The sequence below is a fragment of the Amblyomma maculatum genome, chromosome 1 (assembly GCF_055883805.1).
Source record: "Amblyomma maculatum isolate TAMU_Amacu chromosome 1, ASM5588380v1, whole genome shotgun sequence".
NCBI classification, from domain to species: Eukaryota; Metazoa; Arthropoda; class Arachnida; order Ixodida; family Ixodidae; genus Amblyomma; species Amblyomma maculatum.
This window is the reverse complement of record NC_139344.1, coordinates 340059948-340084393: the sequence shown is the minus strand read 5'-3', so window position 1 is coordinate 340084393 and position 24446 is coordinate 340059948. Positions and strand designations below refer to the sequence as shown.

Below are 24446 nucleotides of genomic sequence, written 5' to 3'. Positions count from 1 at the left end.
ATTAATTAATGCTGATGTCGTTAACATAAAGTTGCACATGCAGCTACATCGAGGTTTACTGGCGGTATATTTGAACATTTGAAAAAAAAAGAAAAAAAGTAGACAGTTTTGTGAATATATCGCGCAGTTTTTATGCTTAAAACACATATGCGCACGCACGCACGCACGCACGCACGCACGCACACACACACACACACACACACACACACACACACACACACACACACACACACACACACACACACACACACACACACACACACACACACACACACACACACACACACACACACACACACACGCGGCTATCAAATCTGCCTATGCAGGAACTTCGTTTAAAAGCATTCACAGTCTGCTTTTCAAGGAACCTTTCATCCAAATTTTTGGCACTGTTTTCGAGGTTCTCACTTACGGTCCTAAAGAATCAAAACTCCAAAGCAAAGGAAAAAACATCACGAACTACGGCCGGTAATCTGAACATTTATTAAATCACTATTGCCATTCTGATGTCTTCTTTGAGCACACTACCGCTTGAGCCTGTAATGATAAAAGAAAACAATATAAACCATATTTTAGGGAAATGTGTTACCTAAAATGTGGAGAAAAAAAAAAAAGGAAAGCTTGCATGTGAAGTAATATCTAACACATCATTAATGAGAAGCAAACATGCAACCAAAATTTAGTGTCCATATACTCCTTTAAGATCATTTCATTGAACATTTATTTTAGTCTAGCATGACTCAAACTTGAACAACAATCTAATACAGCACACCACACCCTAGCTGTGCCTTCTAATCAGCAGACTCATAAACATAGACTAAGTTATACTAAACAATATTTTGGCTTTCATAATTACCATTACGGACTTTGATTTATGACAAGAACAAACAGCAGGTGAAAATTCCTGCTGATGAAAACATAATCAAGCCAGCTATTTATCAAGTGAAAAAGAAAAAAAAAAATACTGCCAATGGAAGCATATACAGAGGTAGTACCTGGTGGAATGACACAAATATTTCCTATACTGTGCAGCACTATGCAAAAGACGGCAAAATGGATCACAGGGCTCACTTCAGACATCTACATGAGCTCGAAAATTTCCGAAGGAGTACAGAAGCCAAATTGGAGCTGTGTGTTCTCTCTTTGCAATGACCTTCAAGTCATTAGTACGACAGTATCCATGGAGACTCAAGCACCTTAATTAGCTTTATCAGAATAAGTGGAATTTGCCCATGCTTGGCAAATACAGCCGAATGGTAGCTTTGACATCAAAGTTGATAATCCCATGAAGCACTTAAAAAACACCAATATTATGGCTGCTGCATCACAATTTTTCAATGACGCACGAGGGCTGAAATAAATTTTCATGTTGCAGCCGCCATAAAACTGTTAGAACCGAAAGCAAAGCAACAAGAAAGAAGAAATTCCGTTACAAATTATTTACCGGCCGCTGACCAATGCCGCCCAAATAGACAAGTGTGACACAGAGCAGTTGAGCAGCTCTTGTCAAAGCCCTCCAAAGGCTCAGCGACTTGCACTACATGTTGCTCCACTAGACACAAAGTTGGTCCTTACATACAAAACCCTCATCTGCCCAATTCTACAATACAGCTGTGTCATATGAAATCCCTATAACCTTGCGGATATATACAGGGTCTTGAATATTTGGGGGCTAGGATTTAAAAAATTCCTAGGCAAAATCTACTACCCTATTCGAGCTGAAATAACGTTCACAAAGTAGCAAAATATTGTCTACGTTATCTGATAAGTGATTCAACATCGGTACTTGCCTAGATTTTCCGAAATCGAGAAAAAACTGCTCTCGGCGGCGTGCACAATTTTCGCAGAAGAGAGTCAAAAAGCTATTTTTACATGATGCGTCATCTGTCGGGCAGCGAGGCAAGCGCGCCAACGGCCGGGATGGAGCTTGTCTCACTGCTCGACAGATGACGCATCATGTCAAAATAGCTTTTCGACTCTCTTCTGCGAAAATTGTGCACGCCGCCGAGAGCAGTTTTTTTCGCGATTTTGGAAAATCTAGGCAAGTACCGATGTTGAATCACTTTTCAGATAACGTAGACGATATGCTACTTTGTGAATGCTATTTCAGCTTAAATGGGGCAGTAGATTTTGCATAGGAATTTTTTAAATCCCAGCCCCCAAATATTCAAGACCCTGTACAAACTCAACTTGATTACACAAAATGATGGTCCATCATACAGTTCACTGATGCGACAGATGTGATTTCTCATTAGAAGCTGCCTGGTCCTGACAAACTACCTGAAAGTGTAACTGTGAACAAGTTTCCTATTTTTTGGAGAAGGTTTGCCCACCCCTATATAAAAGCATGCGTCTTTCACAGCATAATGCCGCCAACTGTTGCGACTGTGTTTGCGCATTGTTTTGTTGTCTCCTCCTGCCACAGCCTTATATGGGACTGCAGAATGAAAAAAAGATAGAAGTCTCACCAGGTGTATTTGCGGCGAGCGCCTTCCTGCCCCGGCTTCTTGCGCTCCCTGCGACGAGGATCCCTTGTAAGCAACCCAGCTGCAAAGTTATGTGGAAGACCAGAATCACTACGTCTGCAACATTTTTCAGGTTTCAAAAGGAAGGCCTCTAACAGCACTTTCGCGATCCTAGAAAAAGATGCCTCTGGAACGATCCTAGAATAAGGTGCCCCTGGAGAAGACAGCACAATGAAATGAAACCCAGAACCACCTTTGCAAGCATGGAAGATCAGTGCAAACAGCAGGCAGCACCTCAGCTAAGTTACGCATTAGCCTACAAAGCATGTAGCACTCAGAAAGAAAGTGTGGGAAGTAAGCTCTCCTTCTTGGTTTCTTGCAGGAGACTTTTTCATCTTATTTATGCTGTCGTAAGCGCAGCTACCATTACAACAATGGCTGCTCTTTCTATGGCAAAACTGCTGCTGCTCTGCAATAACAATGGCAATCCTAAGAAAACAGTGGCTGCTCTAAGCAAGACCTCCACATTCCCGACATCACCATATGCACATCAGCTACCCACTTAAAACTCTGCGATTATAAATGCCTGTTGCATCTTACCACAACATTTAGACCACATTTTGTACGGAGACGGCTGCTGATGGAAAATTAGGTGTGTGCAAATATTGGAAATTTTGAACAAAAATCGAATATGCTTGTTATTCGATTTGTATTCGAGGAACTGATATTCAAAATTTCCCGAATACACCGAGAATTCTCAAATTCACCGCAGTTTCACAATTTCACCGCTATTTTTGACCGCGTAGACTGTGCAGTGAAACATCCTCAAAAACACGAAGGGGCTGATGGTGAAAGTGGCCTTCCCGACAGTGTGTGTGCAACGCAAAGCTGTGATGATGAAACCGGGGAAAAATGACATTCTCACTTCGGTTTCATCTTAAACGCATACAATCAACCTGCAGGGGCACAGATAAAGCTACCATGATGCAAATGGTTTCTGGCAGTTTTTTTTTTTAGGCATATTCGACAGTTTGAGTTTTCGGTTAATTCGGACCTTTGGTCCCTTGAAAGCCAAATTAACAAAAGTTTACTGTATTCAGCAGCAATACTACAGCTCCACCCAGTTTTGTGCAGGCCCTCCCGGAACAAAAGACTGGTATACAGAATCCTGCATAAAAATTTACAATGAATTGTTCAGTAGGGTATACACTTGTGTGCAATAAACGAGACAAACAATGTTTGCTATTTTTTCTTGCAATCTTCAAAAAATTCTTACTGATCAGGTACTCAGTACTCTATTCGATAGTTGGAGGCATTTGTTTCTCACATTCGTATTTGATTCATATTCAAAAATCTCAATATTTGCACACACCTATGAAAGATGTATGAATGCAATGCTGAGACATGCAAACTCATATACAGGCTGTTCCACGTAACTTGAGCCAAGGTTTTAAAAATGAATGGCACTTCGGATGCAAATGAAACTGGATGAACAATGTCAACACTAGCCTATAGTCCAGGCTATATCTTTTTATTTTTCTTCCAACCATCTCATTAACTACATTTAATTACTCAACCATAAAAGTATTGGCTGCAGATCCTAAATGTGATATGCAAAGTTGTAGAGCACCTCCAGAAACCTCTCAATAAATTGTTATTAACATGATATATCTAATGTGGTCATTTTTCCTACATGCAACAGAGAAGCCACAATTGCACTTAGAAGTTTGCAGTTTCCCCAATGACTTTTTCAAACTCACACCCTCGTTGACATCACGCGCATGCATACAGGTTTAAAATTGGCTAATCGGCACATCCTTTCAGATGCCACGAAGCTACTGTGATCACAACCACTCAGCTAGCAGAGTCAAGTCAAAGCTTCAGCAAGCTCCCCTTCCTCCTCCTTCCCAAAGAATTTCCATGCGTGCGGACAGGCAAGCGGACAGGCAAGCGGAGCAAGTCGGTGAATGAGTGCAGACCTCTCGGTGCGCAAAGAATGATGAAAGGAGCAAAAAAATCGCAAAGGCAAAGTGGGTAGTTTCTTCCTTCTATTCCTTTCTAGAACATCACAGAGAATAATAAAGCAACCATATATTCAAGAGATGTTGCAATGAGCTAGTCCAACACTTGTATCACCATACTGTAAGGAGAGGACAAATCTATCAGGGATGCTGCTACAGTTACCATCATTTGCAAATTCTTCATGCACAAATGGCATCTTGACCAAAGTGGTAATCAAAGTTCAACAAATGAACACAGGAATCAGGCAATCATCACTCCATGCTCCAGCCAATCCAGTCTAACCCAGCCCAACACAGCCTTTTAATGCCTCACCGAGCCTCATTCTCTCTACCTCCTCCTCGGAGACGAAGCTGCACAAGGCTAAGGACAGCCCGTGGCGAATGGCATTCGCGCGAGCAGTTGAGCCCTCAGCTTCGTTCAGTGTGGCCTCAATGTCAACCTTCATGAGAAGTCCTGTAAACTGCAGGGGAAACATTATCTGCTCCCTGCAAAATGTCACCGAAGAAAATAAGTGAAGACATTATGGAGACATTGAAAATGTGCACAAGCAAGCATTCCCAAATCAACTTACCCATTGAAGCACACATGGCAAACAGAATTTGGATACACAAAACTCAATCAAGTAGAGCTTTTGGGCAGAAGGTACTAAGTAAGTGGCTTACTTCTCTCACCGAAAGGACTGCTCAGGCTCTTTATGTCAGCCAAATCACAATGTAGCCTAACTTAATGTAAAGGAAACTAAATCCAGGGATTTGAATTAGTAGAGCATATGGGACAAGAAACAACCACTCTGCATGAGCGTTAGCACTTTTTCCTAGACTGAACATCGCTCATCACAGCGCTTCTCAGTAGCCTGAACCTATGCATATTACAAGCACTGATTAATCATCACCCACATATCACTAAGCTTGATGATAAAGTCTTATATAGATGGCAAAGTTCGCTAAGAAGCACAAACACCCGGATGAAGGCACATGAACTTAAAATTTTGTGCCGAACAGAGTAAACTTAGCCAGAAGGCCCTGGTGCTATGGATAGGCCACAGCTCTGCTATAACCACATAGGCCCTGATTCTAAATGTACAACCAGGTGACTCAGATCACAGCTATATCGTCACAAACCCTCGTAATGTTTTTTTTCTTCATGTCCCTTGACCAAAGCTTCTGGGACATGCCTTATTATTTTGTATGTCCTGCAACAGATGACCAGATTTGAAAGCTCTCAGCCATCTTCCTGCCTGTCAGACAGCCATTATGGCCACATGTGCAAAAGCGGTGGCACATGCCCACATAGGCATCCGAGCAACAACAAACCAACTAACCTGTCTCGAATTTCCTGAAAGTACTCGATGCCATGACCATTATTGATGTTCACTTTGCCCGTGCCATTGCCCCAGACAGTCACCTCAGCCCTCACGTGCTTCCGAGCACCTGGATGGAAAAGCAGACGCATAAGCCAACGAACTGAAGTACAGCCGCCCAAATCTTTCACTGGCGTGCACAATGGAACCTTTTCTGTGTTCCTGCACCTTAGTGCGGATAAAAATTGCAGGAAGGTCACGATTAAACAAGGGTTTGGAGAGCCCTTACCTATACTTGGACTTTCCACACGTTAGCACCTCTATGATGCTTAGAATCACAGAAAATGCGACCATCATGCACGGGAATTAAAGATTTTGGCGGCTGTACAGTAGGAGCAAAGCTTCCACATGCAGAGATATATAACATTATTAGACATACCATTTGCTTTGGCGTACGGCCTTCCGGTTTCATCATACTGCAACTGCGCATCGTTTCAAGCAAAAATAGGCAAAACAAATGAAGCTGTGTTAACTGAATATGAGTTCACGCTGAGAAATGCCATTTTGGTCTGTATTTCTATGCATCTGTCCATTTACAGTTGATGCTCCTAAGTTGTCACAAGTATTGCAGTCAAAGTATGCCTGCAGCAGGGTTCATTTGGAGCAGTTAAGTGAACAGGCTTCAGCAACAACAGCAGCAGAATGAAAACTTGGCGACAAAATCGAATTCAAAGCTGCAGTGGAAAAGCCAGCTGCCCTCCAAAAGCACCAGCCCACCTGACCACTGCCTTCCTAAACCCAGCTTGCCATCAATCTCCACCCTCTAGATGTGCCACCCACCAGTTATTCACCCGCTTTCTCCTGCCAGAAAAATTCTGCCGCATGTGTTGAGCCTCGGCATAGAGCAAAAGCTTTCTTTATAATAAAAGTAAATCATCAAGAGTAAAGCCAACTATTCTTGCAGAACTATCACATCAGGTGTTTGATTGCACAGTAATTTTTTTTTTCTTAAAAAAAAACAAACTCCCATGCTAATGCACTAACGAACTGCAAGAAAATGAAAAAAAAAAAAAAAAGAAATAGCCAAAAGGTGAGCTCTGGCATGACAAATCTGCTTGTTTTCTGCTTCAGGAGAGAGTTTCTTTCGTGAATATGAAAATAAAATTGTGCAGGCATGAAATCTTTGCAACACGCCCAACTGTCATTACTCTTCTTGCCAACAGCCTACATCACCAACATCACCTAGCAGGGCTTTAACGGCCCTATAGGAGCAAGCAGACATTGAATTTCTTAAGAAACGTTTGCTCCAATTATTACATTACAGAAACCACATTTGATTGCAAGGATTCAACACCTATATATATTCAACATACCGGCGCTATTTTCTCTCGGATAATCGTGGCCAGCTTGGGTTTTCTGTAACGCATAACAAATTCCTTTGCATGCGATGAGTACGGGTGGTCCACCAAACGGTCTAGAGTCTTGGTAAAATAGTCGTACTATGAATAGAGAAAAAACGCAGACAGAAGACAGTTGAAAAATAAACGGAAAAATTGGAATCCGCATGAATACATTCAAGCCTTTCAAAAAAGTAGCATGTTGTACCAAACAATGCGACACCATTCCCAAGTGAAGGCACTTAAGACTTGTGATGGCAGGTCGATAGGGGCACCCTGCATGCATATCCTTGCACCTATGGTCGCCCATGTGTGCTTGCCCTCATTATTTCCGGGCTAGTCACCTTCTGAACTATGCAACGTCTGATATACAACAGTGCTTACAAATTGCACCGAGCAGCAAGATACTGAAACAGCCAGATGGAGGCGAAACGAAGAGGTGTCCGTGTGCTGTGCGATGTCAGCGCACGTTAACCCCTTCACCGCTTTGTTATATCAACGAATTTCTTTACAAAACTGCTTATTTTTTTAGTGCTGATTTCGGTTATTATGTTGCCATACGTAAAAGACGTTTATATGTGGTAGAAAAAAAAAACGAAATTAACAGGTCAGTGCTGCCATCTGTCGAGCAAAATGCCATCTAAGCAACAAACGAGCGCTGCTCGTTCGAAACGCTGAAGGGAAGAACCTATTCAGCGAGGACGAGCTATAGTTGTCCAAAACGGTTTGGGGACGGCTTCGCAAGGACGAGCGCAGCTCGTCCGAAACGGTTAAGGGGGTTAAAGATCCCCAAGTGGTCGAAATTACTCCGTAGCCCTCCACTACGGCTCCTCTTTCTCTCTTTCCACTTTAACTCCCACCTTCCTCCCTTCCCTCACGGCGCGGTTCAGGTGTCCACAGAAAACGAGTGAGACAGTTACAGCGCCTTTCCCTTCCAGTGAACCAGTTATTATTATTATTATTATTATTATTATTATTATTATTATTCAGTAGAGCTGATCGTGTTCATTATAAAGCACAGTGGAGAAATTGAGAAGCGTGGCACGGTACACTTATCGGCAAAATAATTAGTAGCATAATTGCCGTGCCTTGTAGCACTCACAGAAAAGGACGAAGTTCAAGATCCTCATAGTATGCGCATCCTAAACAGTGTCAAAACAGCCATATCGATGGTGCGGTGTGCAGAAATGGACATACTATAATAAAGTGTCAAAATGGGAAAAACAGTTCAAGAGGCCATTTCCTACGATCTAAAAGTTTTAGCATTCCTTCTCCCCTTGGGTAGTTTACACATGAAGGAAATACTGTAACCCAGGCAATATTGAAGTCTGTGACGATGACTGAGGCAAGGAAAACCAGGAACACAAAAGTTTAACAATGAAAGAAGATTACCTGCTGGTCATTCAATGTCTCAACAAGCAGTACTTCCAACTCCTTCTTGGGAAGCCACATACTATCTTGAACATTCCTGACAGAAACAAAGTGCACATGAGGAAGGTGGCAATTACCGGCATTTCAACCATATTCGAGTATAACAAACAAGTACAACCAGGCAGCAAACAGAGAAGGGATAACACTGATCAACAACAAAGAAAAAGAAACCGAGAAATTTCTTATGCTTTCCTTAGTTTTGTTAACAGTTGGCTACCTTGATTTGTAAACATAACATGCCTCTCATATCCCTACCTGCACCTGCGCAACAGCTTAATGAGGGACTCTGTTCTGGCAGTCTTGATGCCACTGGTACTACGCCACTATGTCTGGTACTATAAATGAGGGTGCAATTGGTCGCAATCAAACTTCAGTCACTGCAATAGCTCAGTTGGTAGAGTAGCGTACACAACATGCGGAGGTCATGGGTTCAGATTCTTCCAGCAGCCATGTGGTTGTTTTTCCTTCTGCCCCATTATCAATTATTTTTCAGATATAAAATAATTACTTTACTTGTACGCATAGAAACATTAAAACATTCTCCTAATCCTTTTTTTTTTGGTTTTGGTAACTGTTGGCATCCTCGATACGCAGGGATGAGTTAGCCTTTTTTCACTAGACTTGTATTTCAAATGCCGATCAATTTTTGTCAAAGTTCCCAGATCTACACTGATTTGGCCTGCAGAGGTGGACTGAATGGCAAAGTTTGCATTGTGTATGTGAGAGACTTTATAATTACTTGATTGATTAACTAAACTAATCAAAGTTTTTATTTTTTATTTTAAAGAACCAGATTATATTGTGGAATTGAAGGCCATCAACATCAAAGGTGAGTCCAGCCTTCGAATTTAGTTGTTCGGCAATGTGATATGTTAAAAATCAAAATTACGTGTTTGAAAGCTAGTTGCAATACCTGGTATACGTCGTATCATTGCCAAAAAATTAACTTTTTCAACATCATCAGACACACACAGCATCTGTGCCTGATGCTCAAAAATGCTACCAATGCTATTTCATAAATAAGCAAAGCATAAAACCCAATACAACAGGCTTTCGGTAGCATATTTTTCATACAATATTGCTATTTTGCCAATTAAGAATATTTAAAATATGGACTCAATTTTAAGGTACATGGCCTTCAATTTTGCAATATGATCTTGCTGCCTAAAATCAGAAATAAAAAAGTTCATTAGTTAACTTTAGTTCATCATCTAATTAATGAGCTCTACCACATATACATAATGTCCGCCTTGCTACACAATCGACCTACACAGACTGCACTAACACATCGTTTTTCAGAAAAATGAAGGTGATAATGAACCATCATTAAATAATCCCTTAGCCTGAGCCAAGATTCTGGATGTATCAGAACAAAGTGTATTAAAAGGGTCCTTTAAACCCAAACTCCGCATAACAGTATGAATAAATTCTCCATTCCCTTAACGTTCAAATTATTAAGAGAAGCCTGTATTATTTCCAGAGAACAAGCGTTACATTCTACAGTGGAATAGCAAGCAATGTTGTTTCACCATACAAAGCCCTAATTCTAACAATAAAAAATACAGCAAAAATTGAAGAAACAATACTCTGTAGTAACATATTTACTATATTTAGTTTCTCCCCCTTTAACCCGCCCCTATTTTTGTTATTGCTCGTGGTGTATTACTGCTTTGTGCAGTCGATAGTGCACTCTAAATCTTATCAGGCATAATTTCTACAGGCAGAAGGAGGCTTACAATTTCTGTTCAGCGGGCGGTTCTGCCACTCCCTTGTGGATCATCCGAGTTTCCAAACGATTCAATTCTGCCAAATGGCTGACTCCCTCCTGTAAGGAAGTGTATCATAACCATCATCATAATCATGACTGATGACCATGATGCAGCCCCAGTAAACTTCTCAGTCTCGTCTACTCACCCGACCCTTTAAGCCCACCTGCTACACTTATTATCCCTTGGAATCCACTTCCTTACTTTTATAGACCACTAGAACGTTTACCACCAAGAGTTCAATAATTTGTATCCATCAGTCGAGGAGGTAACGAAAGCATATTAAGCAAACTTTCCAAAGAGCACGGTGATATTGTGCGACCTAATTTTAGTTGTCACAGGCATGTAGATGACTGACAGCTTCAGAGCAAGCGTCAGACTCAGCTTCTAATCCAATTCACCTTTCACATCTTTCAGAAGCTACCGGGACAAGAAATAAACAGACAGGGTTACTTTAGAACTGCAGAGAATAGCTCGCAACACAAAGGACTAGACTGGCACTGGCACAAAGGTTACAACCCAACCAAATGGCATCAATGGCCTCTCCGATCACAAGCTAGGATTAGAGAACCACTTCCAGTAATAAAATACTCTGTGACTTATCAACTAGCAGCCTGCACGGTAATGTCAAGGAAAAAGCATTTTGGTATTTGAGGACAAGAATTGAAATGATCACACGGGGGAAAGCATGGAGACCAGAAAGCGAAGAGATGAGATGAGATGATGTTAATGCAGTTACATCATCATCCCCACTTTTTAACGCAGTTACAGTCAGTTATGTCACCACAGCAACTTCTCATGTGTCCTTGTTTCTAATACAAAAGCACATCCTGACACGCAAAGTCTAGCACTAGACCCACACATAAAGTTTCTCAAAATTACCAACTAAGAAAGTTTCTTTAAGAGCACATTATCTGCTGCGCGAGCGGTGGGAAACAGACACTACATAATTGTCCTGGCACAGAGGGCACCACAAAATAACAACACGTGTCAGAACAACACAAGGCTTTAAACTGCAGCAAAAAAACGGCACAGTGAAAAGGAGCATGCGTTAAAACAGCATGCTGAAAAAAAAAAAAAGAAGCACAGCAACAGAAAAACGCAATACACACACACGATGCGGAAGGGTGTAGCACTGCTTGAAGAGTGCATATGGCAGAATTAGAAGTTATGCAATCACTGCTTGATTGGCTAGAGCAATTTAGTCTTTTCTGTATTATGCAAGGACAACTTGGGCAACCGAAAAATGAAATCGACCCAGACGTCTTCCTTCTTTTATTTTTTTTGCTCTTGCTTCCACTTTCTGGACAACCTTGCCCGATACATTTTAGTGAACTGGCCTTCTTTGAAACAGCAGTGCAATTACATGTTCAATTATCGTCAGGCACCTGGAAACAAGTGGGGTAACGACATGTGGCCATTTTCCTTGAATGTGTGCCGCACAATGATGACGCCACCACCTATTGCTGCCGCTAACATACCAGCACAAAGTGACAAGACTTGGCGATATAGTAGCGTGGTTTCAGTGTCACTCTGTTACTGCCACCTTGTCGTTTAGTCGCCTTGGGCCACCAGGGAAGTATACTTATGCACGTACCTCATTTTAAAGACTGAACTACATGAAGCATAATAAGACCATTGATAAAATTCTACTAATGCATCATGTACACTGCGGACACAGCTAACGTCGCAGTGGTACCATACTACATTCTGAGGTGCAGAGACTTGCAAGCAGTGACCCCCCCCCCCCATAATAATTAATAATGTACAACCAAAACGGCCTTTCCTGTTCATTATTCCTACCAAGTTTTAACTGACATTCAAGCATGGCCCCCACTATCACTCAGACGAAGCAAGTGACTGCAGATTCTTTGCTAAACCTGCTCAGGGAAAACACACTTACTCGCTTCACTTGCAAATACCTCCAATGGAAGCTGCATACCTTAAAGCCTTCTGGAATTGGATACCCCCGCAGGCTTCATCCAAGCAATGGATGAAATTTTCTACAAACCCAGGACCTGAGTGGCACAATGATTGGATTGTATGGCTCAAGCCACTACAGAACATCTGAATGTGAAGCTGTACTGTTATATTATAGACAGCCTAACATATACAGGCTAAAAAAAAAAATGTAACAGAAAACAATAAAACAATGAACCCAAGCAAGCAAAGACTGCATAACCACTAGTTCTGCCATACTAGTCCTGCAAAACAGTGCTGCAAAGGTATTGCTCAGCGCTGTTTCACCATAGTGCTGTTTTTACTTTGCACTATTCTGTCTTCCTGACAGCTTTTCCATGCACTGTTTTTGTTGTCATTTTCTTTTTTCTCTAGTGCTGCAATGTCACTGCGCCTCTTTTTTTTTTTTTTAAGCAGTGCTACTTTTTCATCTCCTGTATGCATAGTTGTAGATGTGCTGCGGTGTGCATAAACAGAATTCTTTTGATGCTGCATTTTCCGTGTCTTTGCCAATTCAGTGCAAGTGCATGTTCAGTACCAGGCTTGTACGAAAATATATCATACTACGACTGAATTCATATTTTTATGCTAGGCAAGCTTAGACAAAGGATGTATTTCCCAGCAATCTTGCATCGACTCTAGTTAAGGACCTCTTTTCACCATGGGCAATTATGAGAAACTGTACAGTCCATCGTCATTATTCTGCATTTAAGATGGTTGCTGCTTGGCCCCATCCTTTCTCTGATTCTCTAGTTCACACATCTGCAGCTTAGTTTGCAGGACAACACCTAAATTGTCACATGCTTTCACAAAATATTTTGGATGCATTTTTATAATCCTTTTTTTTATTTTCATTTTTTTTTAGAATCTTAAATGTTTCCTGCACTGCCTTTAAAATATAAAAAATCACTAAAAGGTCTTCTGCATAAGTTCAGTTCAGTTCAGTCGTGTCCGACTCTTCGTGACTCTATAGACCATGTCACGCCACGCTTTCCGGTCTCTCACTATCTTCCTTACATCACATAACTTTTTCTGCAGCGCCTCGAGGATGCCATCTAACCATCGCGTTCACTGCCTACCCCTTCTCCAGCGACCCTCAACCTTTCCCAACATCAAGTCTTTCTCCAGCGACTCCTCTCTTCTCATCAGATGGCCAAAGTATCTGAGCTTTAACTTTAGAATTCGACCCTCCAATGAGCAGTCGGGGTTTATGGTTGACAATATCGACTGATTTGATCTTCTGGCAGTCCAAGGAACTCTCAAGAGTCTCCGCCAGCACCACAATTCAAACGCATCAATTCTTTGGCGGTCAGCCTTCTTCACAGTCCAACTCTCGCATCCATACATCACCACGAAAGACCATAGCACGAGTTATACGGATCTCGGTTGACAGACTAATGTCTCTGCTCTTTACTAGGCGGTCAAGGCTAACCATGGCTCTCTTTCCCAGAAGCAGGCGTCTCCTAATTTCATGGCTGCAGTCTGCATAAGACACGACCTTTAAAGAGGTACTGAGGACAGCTCTATTAAACTTTTGTTCAAAGTACAAATATACCTTTCTGTTCCTTGTACGTACCTTCCAAGTTTTTCAAGCACCAAATACGCATTTACAGCTGCGAAAATTGCACTTGATGAAATTTTTCCACCAATTGCTGGAAGCTCATGACTTCAATACGGCACCATACTAAAGCTGTTTCTCTCCCTCTACGCTGAAAATGACTCCGTGATCATGTTAAGTGAATGGGGGAGTAGCCTAGTCTCTAGGATGCGTGCAAAGCTCTGTATCTAAGCATCGCATTTCAGTAGATGGATCACCCAGCAATGGCAACAACTGTACTCTTTTTTTGCTTTTCCAGCTCACAAAATCTCCATCTTCGGTGAGAGTAACCTCTTTGCGATTAGAATGAGATAATCTATCAACACAGGAAAGAACTTCAATTTGTCCACAGTGTCACTTCAGGCGTGTCCTGCACAACAACTATGCAAGATAAGTGAGATAAGTGAGATAAGTGATCTGGTTAAAAATCATCAAATTACACAAAGCTTTTCACAGTGCCCTGGAAAACATGCAAGGGGAATATATCAGAATGCTTAACTAATACCAAAGAATAATGCTGCGTCTACCCATTAACCCAAAGAAGTATAAATGTCTCTGAAAAGTAGACAATGAACAGCATGCGACATGCTCAGCAAGCAAATGTATGCAATGAAATCCCATTAAGACACTTCGAAAACTGATCTCAAGTTTCATTATGCAGCAAGGCCGGCATAAAGAAAACATGAAGGCATAGCGCTAGCAGCAGAACTTGGACAAATCCGCTGATAGCTAGAAAAGGTCGAGGCAGACATCAGAGGAATGTTTTTACAAGCACATTTAGGTTTACACAGTTGGTGCACAGTAATAGTATTCACTCATGGGCATTCCTGGGAACAAGATTGTGAAGTTGATTGTGGCTCTCACATGTAGGACTTCGTAGTAATTAGGCCTTGTTGTGTAGAAGAGGTAGTGGAATGGCCTTCCCGTATAGTCAAACTGTGCCGCTGCATTTGAATAGACAAGGTATTTCAAAAATGCAGCAACAAGAATGCAAACGTAGCATAAAGGCACGAAACGTGCTATAAAGGTAGCTTTCAGAGCAGTGTCAATACTCATTTTGCAAAGCATTAATAATATACTGCACACCACAAAACAAAGTGGCCCACCATAAATGAACGCGACAACTTCAAGACTAAAATTAAATCAGTCTTTATATGCCAACGCAACACTAGCTGTGGGCTATAAGACATGCTGCTGCGAAGGGATGGAATTAACGTTGACCTTTTAGAGTCTTTCAACATGTGCTGAGATTGCAGTGCATGAGTGTTTTATATTTTTGTCTTTACAGAAAAATGGTCATCGCAGTTCAGGAGCAACTCTGAACTTGTATCCAGAAGCCATGCTCGACAGCCACTTAGCAATCAATCAAGGTGGGCTTCATTCGTATCTACATTCCTAAGGTGCACTGCACAGGTGCACAATTATAAATGCAATAATAGAAATTTCAAGCAATTTGTGCATTGAGGCTACTCTCTTTATCGCTCCAACAAGCACTTACTTACAGGTAGAAAAAAAAAAAAAAGTGCTATTCTTGGCCACAGCTAAGAAAATTTTTTAACTGAGATCTGAATCACAAATTAAAATTTTAAACTCACCCTTCTCCCTAGGAAACACATCTTCAGGGGGCTAGAAGGAATGCACTCATTTAGTTCAATGTGGAAGACAAAGCTTCGCACACATGCACATAACTGAGAAACGCAAGCATGCAAGTATACCTTCATGATTGGTCGTGCCTTGGGCTCGTGTAGCCCTGATGGCATCAGATACTGAATGGCTCGCTAAAGGCAAGAAAATTTCATCACAGTGATATGAATCATCAAAAAACATGCATCAGACAGCGGTGCGAACATGAAACTCACGTCAATGTCACCCTGAGTCATGCTGTCGGCGTCAACGCCCATCATGTTTGCAAGGTGCCGTTTCCCAATGTCAAATTCATACTGCTCCTTTTTTATGAACTCATCTGCAAATAATACAGTGAAATGCCATTAAATCAAACTTCCACTTAACCCAAACCAAGCTTTTCGAACCATCAGCATCACATGTGGTGAACTATCGTCATTAACATCCTAATAACCACTGCAAGTCAAAGACCACTCAAATATCCCTCATGTTAACCCTTTCTATACTGGCTGCAGCCAACTTATCCCCTAAACCTTCTTAACATCCTAATATCATCCAGCCCCTGCTGTACTTGCCTTCCCTTGGAATTCACTTAATTAAGAGACAACCAGTTATATATATTTTTTTTAATTCAACTAGGGTAATGTTGACCTGCACTCATTCCCTGACCAACTGCATTCTCTTTCTGTCTCTTCAAGTTACACCCATTGTTCTAGTTTCCATCACTCGTTCTGCTGTCCTCAATGTAAGTTTAAAACTTTTGTAAACCTTGTGGGATTCGGGCTTGCTGCGGCTACTCTTTGCGCGGCAGCCTCCCGCTTCCCTGTTCTCCTCTTTCCCTTTCTCCCGCCTGAGATGGCGGAGAGATGTCCAGACGACTTGTCACTGTCGCTCGGCCACAGCTCCGCCCTGGCGCCCCAGTGGCTGTTCTAATTGGCGCCGTTTGGCGTGAACACGGCACCGCTTCGACAGCTGTGCTCGGGGAGAGACCCCTCCGAGACATCGCAAGGTGCATACGCTACTGTTCTTGTCTGCCGGCCTTTGTCCGCGCAGACACTCGAGTTCGTCTGCTCCGGGTCGTACCTGAGAGCGCAGCTCGAACCTGTCGATCGTGATCCAATGATCCGCAACAGGCGTACCTTGCGGTGGTTGCCCACTCTCTCTCAAAGGAACCCTCTGGTCACTGCGAGAGAGAGATCACAGTACGCCTTTGCGTGCTTGCGGCGCCTTGCTCCTCGCACGCTCCCGGGACACGGTGACTGTGTGTGTGTGTGTGTGCGCGTGTGTGTGTGCGCGTGTGCGTGTGCGCGCGCGCGTGCCGCTGGAGGATGGCGTTTCAATAAATGTCTCCTTTGTGAACTTGGAGGCTTGTGTCCTTGCAGCGAAGTGCTCTCCTCCCGGTGGAGGTTGAGTGCGCGCTGCGGTGTTTCAGTGTTTCGCGTGGTGACGGCTGATCGGGGTTTCGGCTCGCGCGACGCTCGAACCCGCGGTAGTTGGTGGCCTATGCCCACGTAGAAACCACAGCCTCAACATTTCTGCCCTTTAGGTCTTATGCAAAAGTGCTGTCATCTACCAGAGGAAAACTAAAACGAGTGATCGGCGCCATGTTGGAGGATTGCAGTTGCGGGATTGCCTGGCACAGAATGTACGAGCGGTTCTCTCGGTTTGGAGATCCTTTTATTTTAAGGTTGAAGAGAGAAATCATAACCAACAAGTAATCCGTGGACCTTTCTGTGTTGTCCACGTTTCCGAGTGGCTTTGGAAGTACCTATAATGCATTAAAAACACAATCGGAGAGGCACAGTGGTAGCGAAGGAATTCACAATGGTGTCATACGTTGAAGACGAAGAAGTGCACTGGGTCAAAAATATCTTATTTTCGTCAGACACACTGTTCTTCAATCCTTGAACTTTATTTGTTTCCTTTCTGCGTCAATGATCATATCGTTGAGTTTTAGGGTTAGCATAAGCTCAGCGCCCGCATTGAACGAAGATGCCATATTATGATCACATACTTGATTACAAGTGCACCTTGGTGAAACTTGCTGATTGCTAGAGTGTTTAAGGGTGACCAAAGACCCTGTGCTGCTGAGCCAAAGGCAAGGTCGATCTCGGCCGCAGCGACCATTTTTCTTATGGAAGGGAAAAACTAAAACGCTTGTGTGTCAAGATTTCGGTGCACGTTAAATATTTCCAGGTGCTCAAAATTAACCTGCAGCCCTCTGCTGCGCGCTTCACAGTCCTGGTGTAGCTTGGACGCGGTAAAAAAATTGTCTGATAATTTGCACTGCTGCTCGCATTTCAGTGCCATGATAGCAGGTGATCGGCAGAGTGACGGCTTAACCATGACTGCCAATGCTTCACTGTGGGTGCACACCGTCGCTTGGACAATTCCGCTTGGAAGATTCGACCTTTGCAACAACACGAGAAGACAGCACAGCCGACTATGACCGGTAAATGATGAATTTAGATGACTGCGTGCGCCGAGCTAGCTGAGGATCTATTCCTAATCCGTTTGCCTGTTGCACTTCGTAAACAGAAAAATGTGTAAGATTTGTATAAAAGCAAACTGAGCTTTAAGGATAAAAAATGGCCACACGAAGCTGAAGCACCAGGTGCAAAATTAGTCCTGCGTGAGAAACTAGTAGCCGATTGACTCACTGCGTCATAACTGTTAGTAGACAACGGAGTGCTCCTTGGCCAACTACAAGATAAGCAATCAGCTCACTTCTAGGGCCTTTTTCTACAATCTAACTTCTGCGAATAATTTATTACCTCTCGAGAAGAACTGCGCATCTCTAGTAGCGGCTTCCTGCGACGCCGTATGTTAATCCCTCTGAGAAAAAACTACCGGGGCACTGCAGTCTCCTTACGTGCTGCTAATAACTATCATTAAGTTCTACTGTTTTGCTTCCGCTGCTTGTTTTTTTTTAACTGAAATAGATAAGCGTTAGCTCGGTTAGCGCGCGGTTTTATCAGTCTGACATGATTTTTGCGTGGTTTAACGTTTGATTTTGGATTCTACTCCATGCTGTAGCCTAAAGTTAATCACAAATAATGTTAATCACATTTAACTAATTAACGATTATCAACTAAGAGCTGCAATTAGTGTAGTGCAGCCGTACTCGATACAAACTATCCTGCGATATATGACCTGATGTTGTAACGTAAAGTTTTATTTAGTTATAATTGACTAATTAATGGTAAATAATCAGGAATACAATTAGTTCAGTGCAATTGCACATGACGTAAGCTATCTAACGATATATGACTTAATATGTAGCATAAAGTTTGACTTAATACCAATTAACTAATTAATGAGTTAATTGAGATCTAAATTAGTGAACAGAAATTAAACTCACACATTCACACACACATTCATATATCGCACACATGAGCCAAGTAAATCCTGAGCATTAATAAAACACTACGAAGCTGGCACCCTCACTTTGTTTCCCTGGTTATCTATAGCTCATTTTTGTGTACATCAACATACAGACCAATATTTGGGAACCTTAGACAACGATAAATGCCAACTTGTGCGTTGTTAATGCTATACTGCCATAGTACTGCTGCTGTACCCGGAATCCTCCAACATGGCGGAAATGTGCAGGGTCTACATAAGGGGGTGCCAGTGTTTTCATAAGGTCTAGGTTAGTACCAGTAAGTTACAGCTGTTATATACATTCGTCTTGAGCAATTGCAGCAAACTGCTATTCATGACCTAGGAGTCATGACCTAATGGTTCTTGCCCAATATACTCTACCCCATTTTTATTAGATTAGTTATTTCACTTTAGTGGTACCAACCTTAAAGGAGTATAGACACCTTAATTTTGGGTTAGTGTTTTATCGTTCGTAATGATGCCAAAGACACCACTGTACATAGATCACCAGGTCATATTCGCCTACGACTGCCAAGTAATTTATAATCAAATTTTTCTCACTTGTTTCGGTTTCAACAGCAGAGTGATGGCTGTGACGTCGAAGTCAGGTCTATGTTACGTGAGAAAGAAGAAAACAGCAATATAGTAATGTGTCGTCTCAATTCATTACAATTAACAGGAATCATTACAATGAAGAATCGGCGATTATATCAGTGTTTTCTCATACCGCGCGTCAAGACTTCATTGTGACGTCACAGACATCTCTCGGCTGCTGAAACCAAAATTGGTGATAAAAGAAAATTCCATTATAAATTATTTATCAGTCGTAGGCAAAAATTGCACGCAGATCAACATACAGGAATGTCTTACACATCATTAACACGAAAAATCCCAACAAAGTTTGGTATCTATACTCCTGTAAGTAAATGTATTTCTTCATTTCTTCGAGCTCTTTTCCAGGTTTCACTGCCTATTTTAGACTGCTAGAACATTACTGCACTTTTTTCATACTATTAATTTTTAGACCCACCCAGAGTTGTCTAGGTCCTTGAGCATGCGTTAGTTCCAAGTTATTTAGCAAGGCAATATTATCATCAAATTGTAAATTATTAAGGTATTTATTTTCCATTAACCCTTATACTCAACAGTCTCCAATTGAGTTCTTAGAATACCTCGAGTAAAGATGGGGTGAATAGCACTGAATAAATCATAAACCATGTCTTCTTCTCTGACACCCTTCCTGAACTGATTAAGGAAGCCAACAGTCTCTGACACCACAGAAAGCACCATTTCAATTCACTGAGACAAATGCTTTCTCGTAATCAATGGCTACAGTACTGCTAACAACTGGTTGAAAGTGCGAATATGTTTTATTGTTGGGCAGCCTTTCTATACTAGCCAGGTCATTTAATTACCTGATGTCTAAGGCTAATCTAATACGATTAGCAACTACCTCAGTAAATACCTTCTAAAAAAGGACAGTAGGCTGATCAGACTAATTTTTCAAACCCTTTACAGTGCCTTTCTAATGTATTGTTAGTATTATTTTAAGATTGATACCTTCAAGGTCGCGAGACAGGGTGCATGCAGGATTGAATGCTTGCCTAGCACAACGTCACCACCATCCTTCAACAAACTGACTGTCACCAGTTCCTTTTCCTCTTTGCATTGCTTTCAAGGGTTCCTTAACTTCCCCTTTCATTACCAAGTTGTATGACTGATATTTCCACATAATGGCTTTGGTCGTTAGCATCCCAGTTAATATAACCACTAAAGACACTGTGCAGAATTATCTGGCTACTTATCACTATTTACTTACTTACCTTTAACTATCTTACTCATATTTGTGACGAGTCTAATTACACAGTGACATTGCTCTCCTTGTCAGGTAGGGCATACGTCTGGCTTTTGCCAATAACCATCAATTTCCTCTTGGCTGCTTGGGAACCCCCCTTTTTTATAACTTATTCGATTCTCTACGTATTACACTTCCTTAGACCATTTACCTTGTGCTTAATATTGACAACCTCCCCAGGTATATTCTACCTAAGGGGCTAAAGACTTTCATACCTTGAAGTTTCTTAAGTAGGCATTTCGACTCCTGTGAGAACTCGCACTATATACTGCTTTTACAGCGCACTTCATAAAATATTCTAGGGGGCACTTTGGATCCCTAAACTTTCGCCTCATCGCATGGTAATTTGAGGCCCTCCACTACAGCACCTCTGTCTCTCTGTTTTCACTCCCACCTTCCTCCTTTTCTTTATGGCACGGGTTAAGGTGTCCACAGAGAATTGTGACAGATACTGTGCCTTTTCTTTCCTGTAAACCAACCTGTAACGCCGCTTATGCCTGCTGTACTGCGTCTGCTTCTGTATGCTGTGTGGTGCAGCAAATGAAAGGCGCCGCACGGACGCCTGGATTGGTATGACACGATAGCGTAAGCTACCAGCCTACGTATAAAGCCCCACTTCAAATGAGCCGTATGAACGTGCCTGCGTGGCCTAGGAATAGCGTGAATGCAAGGGTCTTGGCAGGCTCATTCTGTTATCACCCTCCCATATGAAAGGAGAGGCCAGAGTTGGCAGCTCCAGCTAAACGTAACGTCAGGAAGCCCAACATCCAGTTAGTGCTCGGCCATGTCAGCTGCCAGCAGCTTACGACTTAATAAATTTAAAACTATCATTCATACCTTGAACACTAAGATCATCATATTCAATTAAACCATAATATCTATTCTTCAGTGAGATTTTTAAATAGTCTACTTTCACTCCTTTCACTAGATAACTTATGTGCTGTTCCTTACTAGTTTCCTCCACTCCCTATTCGTATCTAGGCTGATTTGACACCTGACCATACTAATCGTGTTGGGACGAGCACACACAATATGGAACCTATTTCACTCTCCCCATTCAAGCTCTTCCAAGTCCATTCCTGGTTCTCTCATTAGTGGAACAAGGTATTCATGAACCATAAACTATTTTGATTGAGCTCAAGGAGCCCCCACCCCACCACCCTACTTCCTAGGATCCATGGCACAGGCCACCATTGTGATCTGTCTGCTTCTTGCCTACTTTGGCATTTGTCCATCAGCACAACATACAGTGTTTTTACTTTACCGATTCCAAGTCTTCGTACTGACTGCTGCATCGCTTAGAGCGTAATGTAATAAATTGTCTAGATAAACCTGTTAGTTTCTTCAAGTTAAATTTTGCATGAAGGTGGCATTTGGTGGCAATACTTGTTTATGCTATGTTTGAATACAGTATCTGCCTGATTTGGTTAAAGTTAATAACTAAACCCAAATCGTGTATGGTGACAGTGAACCAAGCAGTCAACTTTTGCGCAGTGGTGCTGGTTGCGTCATCTCGCTCACATCGAAAGAGTGAATGCTCTGTGGCCGCAGGCTCTACAGTAAAATGTTTGTTACTCTGACGGGCACAAAATGACACTACTACAACCATAAAAGCTTGCTGTTTGATAGGCCATCAATGCATACAATGTGGATTTCTAGTTCATTCTGAAAGATTCAGGAAAGTACCCCACCCAACCGTACATAGCCTAATGCACAAATTACCGCTAAATGCAACCTCTGTGCAATATCTGAGAACGAAGACGCTAACAAATAAGTCAAGATAATTTTTTTTTCGTCATGCTTTGCGTGATACAGTACCCAGTAGAACCTTTACTCTTCTTTTCAACTGGATGCAGATGTACAGGCTGTGCAAACTTCAATTCTTACTTCCTATTTAACTTAATTACAACAGTTGTTACCTCCACTTTAACGCTGCAGAATTCACCCATGCCACGAGCTATATCTTTATTGATCAGGAATACAAACCTAGTTCTTGAGTATTGGCTAAATAAGAACATCATAATACAGAAAGCTTGCATGAAGTGATGCATGTTGGGTAATCCGCCATGCTGTTAACAGTAGACGGCGGGCAGCACAGCCAGGCTGAATAGACCAAGTGCCTTCATTTTCGACGGTCCACCGAGCAAACACGCGGCTGTTCGTACACTGCCCTGACGTACGTGCAAAATGTTGGCAGATTCCTGAGGAACATGCGTCGACGCTGTGATCGAAAAATCAGGCATGCTATCAATAAATGCAAAGCAGCGCTGCTGGGACCTGTTCACGCACGAACGACTGACTGCACCGTGCGTCTGGACCTGTGGCCGCCCATCGACATTCATGATTTCTAGTTCTGGCGACTAGTTTGATACTTGCCCGAATTGGCGTCGATCTCGTGTCTGTTGGCCCATCCTTCGCCTTCTCGCACTCGTGCAGACATATTTTTGGAATCGGTAAGAACCCGTGGTCGACCTGTCCGATCTCACCAGCATCGTCTGTGCTCATTACGCGACCATGTAGACGAGGCCGTGTGGCAGTGCCGGGCTTCGTCGTCTGCTGCCAACGACACTATCATGGCGGATTACCCAGCATGCATCACTTCATGCAAGCTCCCTATATGGAAAGCCGTGCTTTGTCAGTCCTCCTAACCTCACTAAGACCTATGACATCTCACTCATATCTGCTATAGTTCCTTGCACAACACTGTTACATTAACCTCACTGCTTAAGGCTCCAGCATTAAGAGTTGTCAGGTTTAGTTTCCGATGTAGGCATTTCCGGATGCAGACATTTTTATTCTCTTCCACTGTATCACTAGTCTGGCCGCAGCCTAGGTCAGTACCACCTGTGCTGGAGACCGAAAGGCCAGTGGTCAATTGGTCTATTCATGTAGGAGATGGTAGCCAAGTACAACACAACAGTAACAAACCTGTTCTGGTAAAAAAACTTGTATTAGAAAGGTTTCTCTAAACTTCAACTCCGAATAAAAAGGGGAAGGGGGGTGGGGGGGAGCGATGCTGATGTCTCCTTTGCGTTAGAATTATTGAAGGTCGACTGCAATTAAGCATGGTAAAAAAAATCAAATCAGAGGCGCTTCGTGATGCAGTAGAGCAACAGAAGTTATGAAAGCGAAGTGGCATTTCCAGCTCAGTGAAGGCATTAATCTGGCAAAGACAGCAGAACTTGTTTCTGAATTTCGCGAGTTATATTACCGTACGCTCTGGCCCGCTCCAGGTATGCTTTCATGGCCTTGCTGATTTTCTGCACTTTAGTTTCCGCTTGTAAGTGGAGCTGAAGAATATCCGGGCTTTCACTGTTCGTTGCATTTTCTTCGGAAGCGGTAGTTGCACAAAGCCGAACCTGAAAAGTTTATATAATCACTGCGCGCACGGCACATACTGTACTTAGGTTGAGTGAAAAGGGTAGTGCAGAAACTGCACGCACAGCATTGATTTGCCTAATTACGAAGTGACCTTTCACACATGTTAGAGTTTACCTGTGATAAAGGTGCTGATCGTGGCACAAAGTTACACCGACTGTTAATTTTGGAAATGAAGTGGAGTGTTTTAGCAGACTTCTTTGCAACTTCCATGCCTGTCCCCGCGCATGCGAGCAAAACTGATTTGGTCGCGCCGCAGTGATGTAACC

At 42.4% G+C, this 24446-nt stretch overlaps 1 protein-coding gene and 1 long non-coding RNA gene across 3 annotated transcripts in view; one reads left to right on the top strand and one right to left on the bottom strand.

Annotated features, from left to right (window-relative positions):
* The window catches only part of LOC146207580 (uncharacterized), a 19096-nt gene extending 1077 nt beyond the window's left edge, over window positions 1-18019 (top strand). The window contains exons 2-4 of one of the 2 annotated variants that reach the window (XR_014703891.1): window positions 9403-9444; window positions 15226-15307; window positions 17865-18019. This is a non-coding gene — a long non-coding RNA (uncharacterized LOC146207580). The remainder of the gene's footprint in view (window positions 1-9402; window positions 9445-15225; window positions 15308-17864) is intronic. The other variant, XR_014703892.1, reaches the window with a different exon arrangement.
* On the bottom strand, window positions 462-24446 carry mRpS9 (mitochondrial ribosomal protein S9). The gene is made up of 14 exons (XM_084588780.1): window positions 24295-24446; window positions 24011-24158; window positions 15797-15900; window positions 15653-15715; window positions 15533-15563; window positions 14802-14881; window positions 10352-10440; window positions 8577-8652; window positions 7161-7286; window positions 6227-6269; window positions 5809-5917; window positions 4800-4972; window positions 2469-2547; window positions 462-537 (listed from the first exon to the last, which is right to left on the bottom strand). Exons 1-14 carry the CDS (start codon window positions 24388-24390, stop codon window positions 525-527), a joined length of 1230 nt encoding a protein of 409 aa, XP_084444906.1. The 5' UTR covers window positions 24391-24446; the 3' UTR covers window positions 462-524.

Coding starts and splice junctions, on each gene's coding strand:
- mRpS9 (XM_084588780.1), bottom strand. CDS start 24,390: ATGGAAGTTGCAAAGAAGTCTGCTAAAACACTCCACTTCATTTCCAAA. Junction 10,441..14,801: donor ATTACTACGAAGTCCTACAT/GTGAGAGCCACA, acceptor ACTTCCTTACAG/GAGGGAGTCAGCCATTTGGC. Junction 7,287..8,576: donor AGACATTGAATGACCAGCAG/GTAATCTTCTTT, acceptor CTCTATTCATAG/TACGACTATTTTACCAAGAC.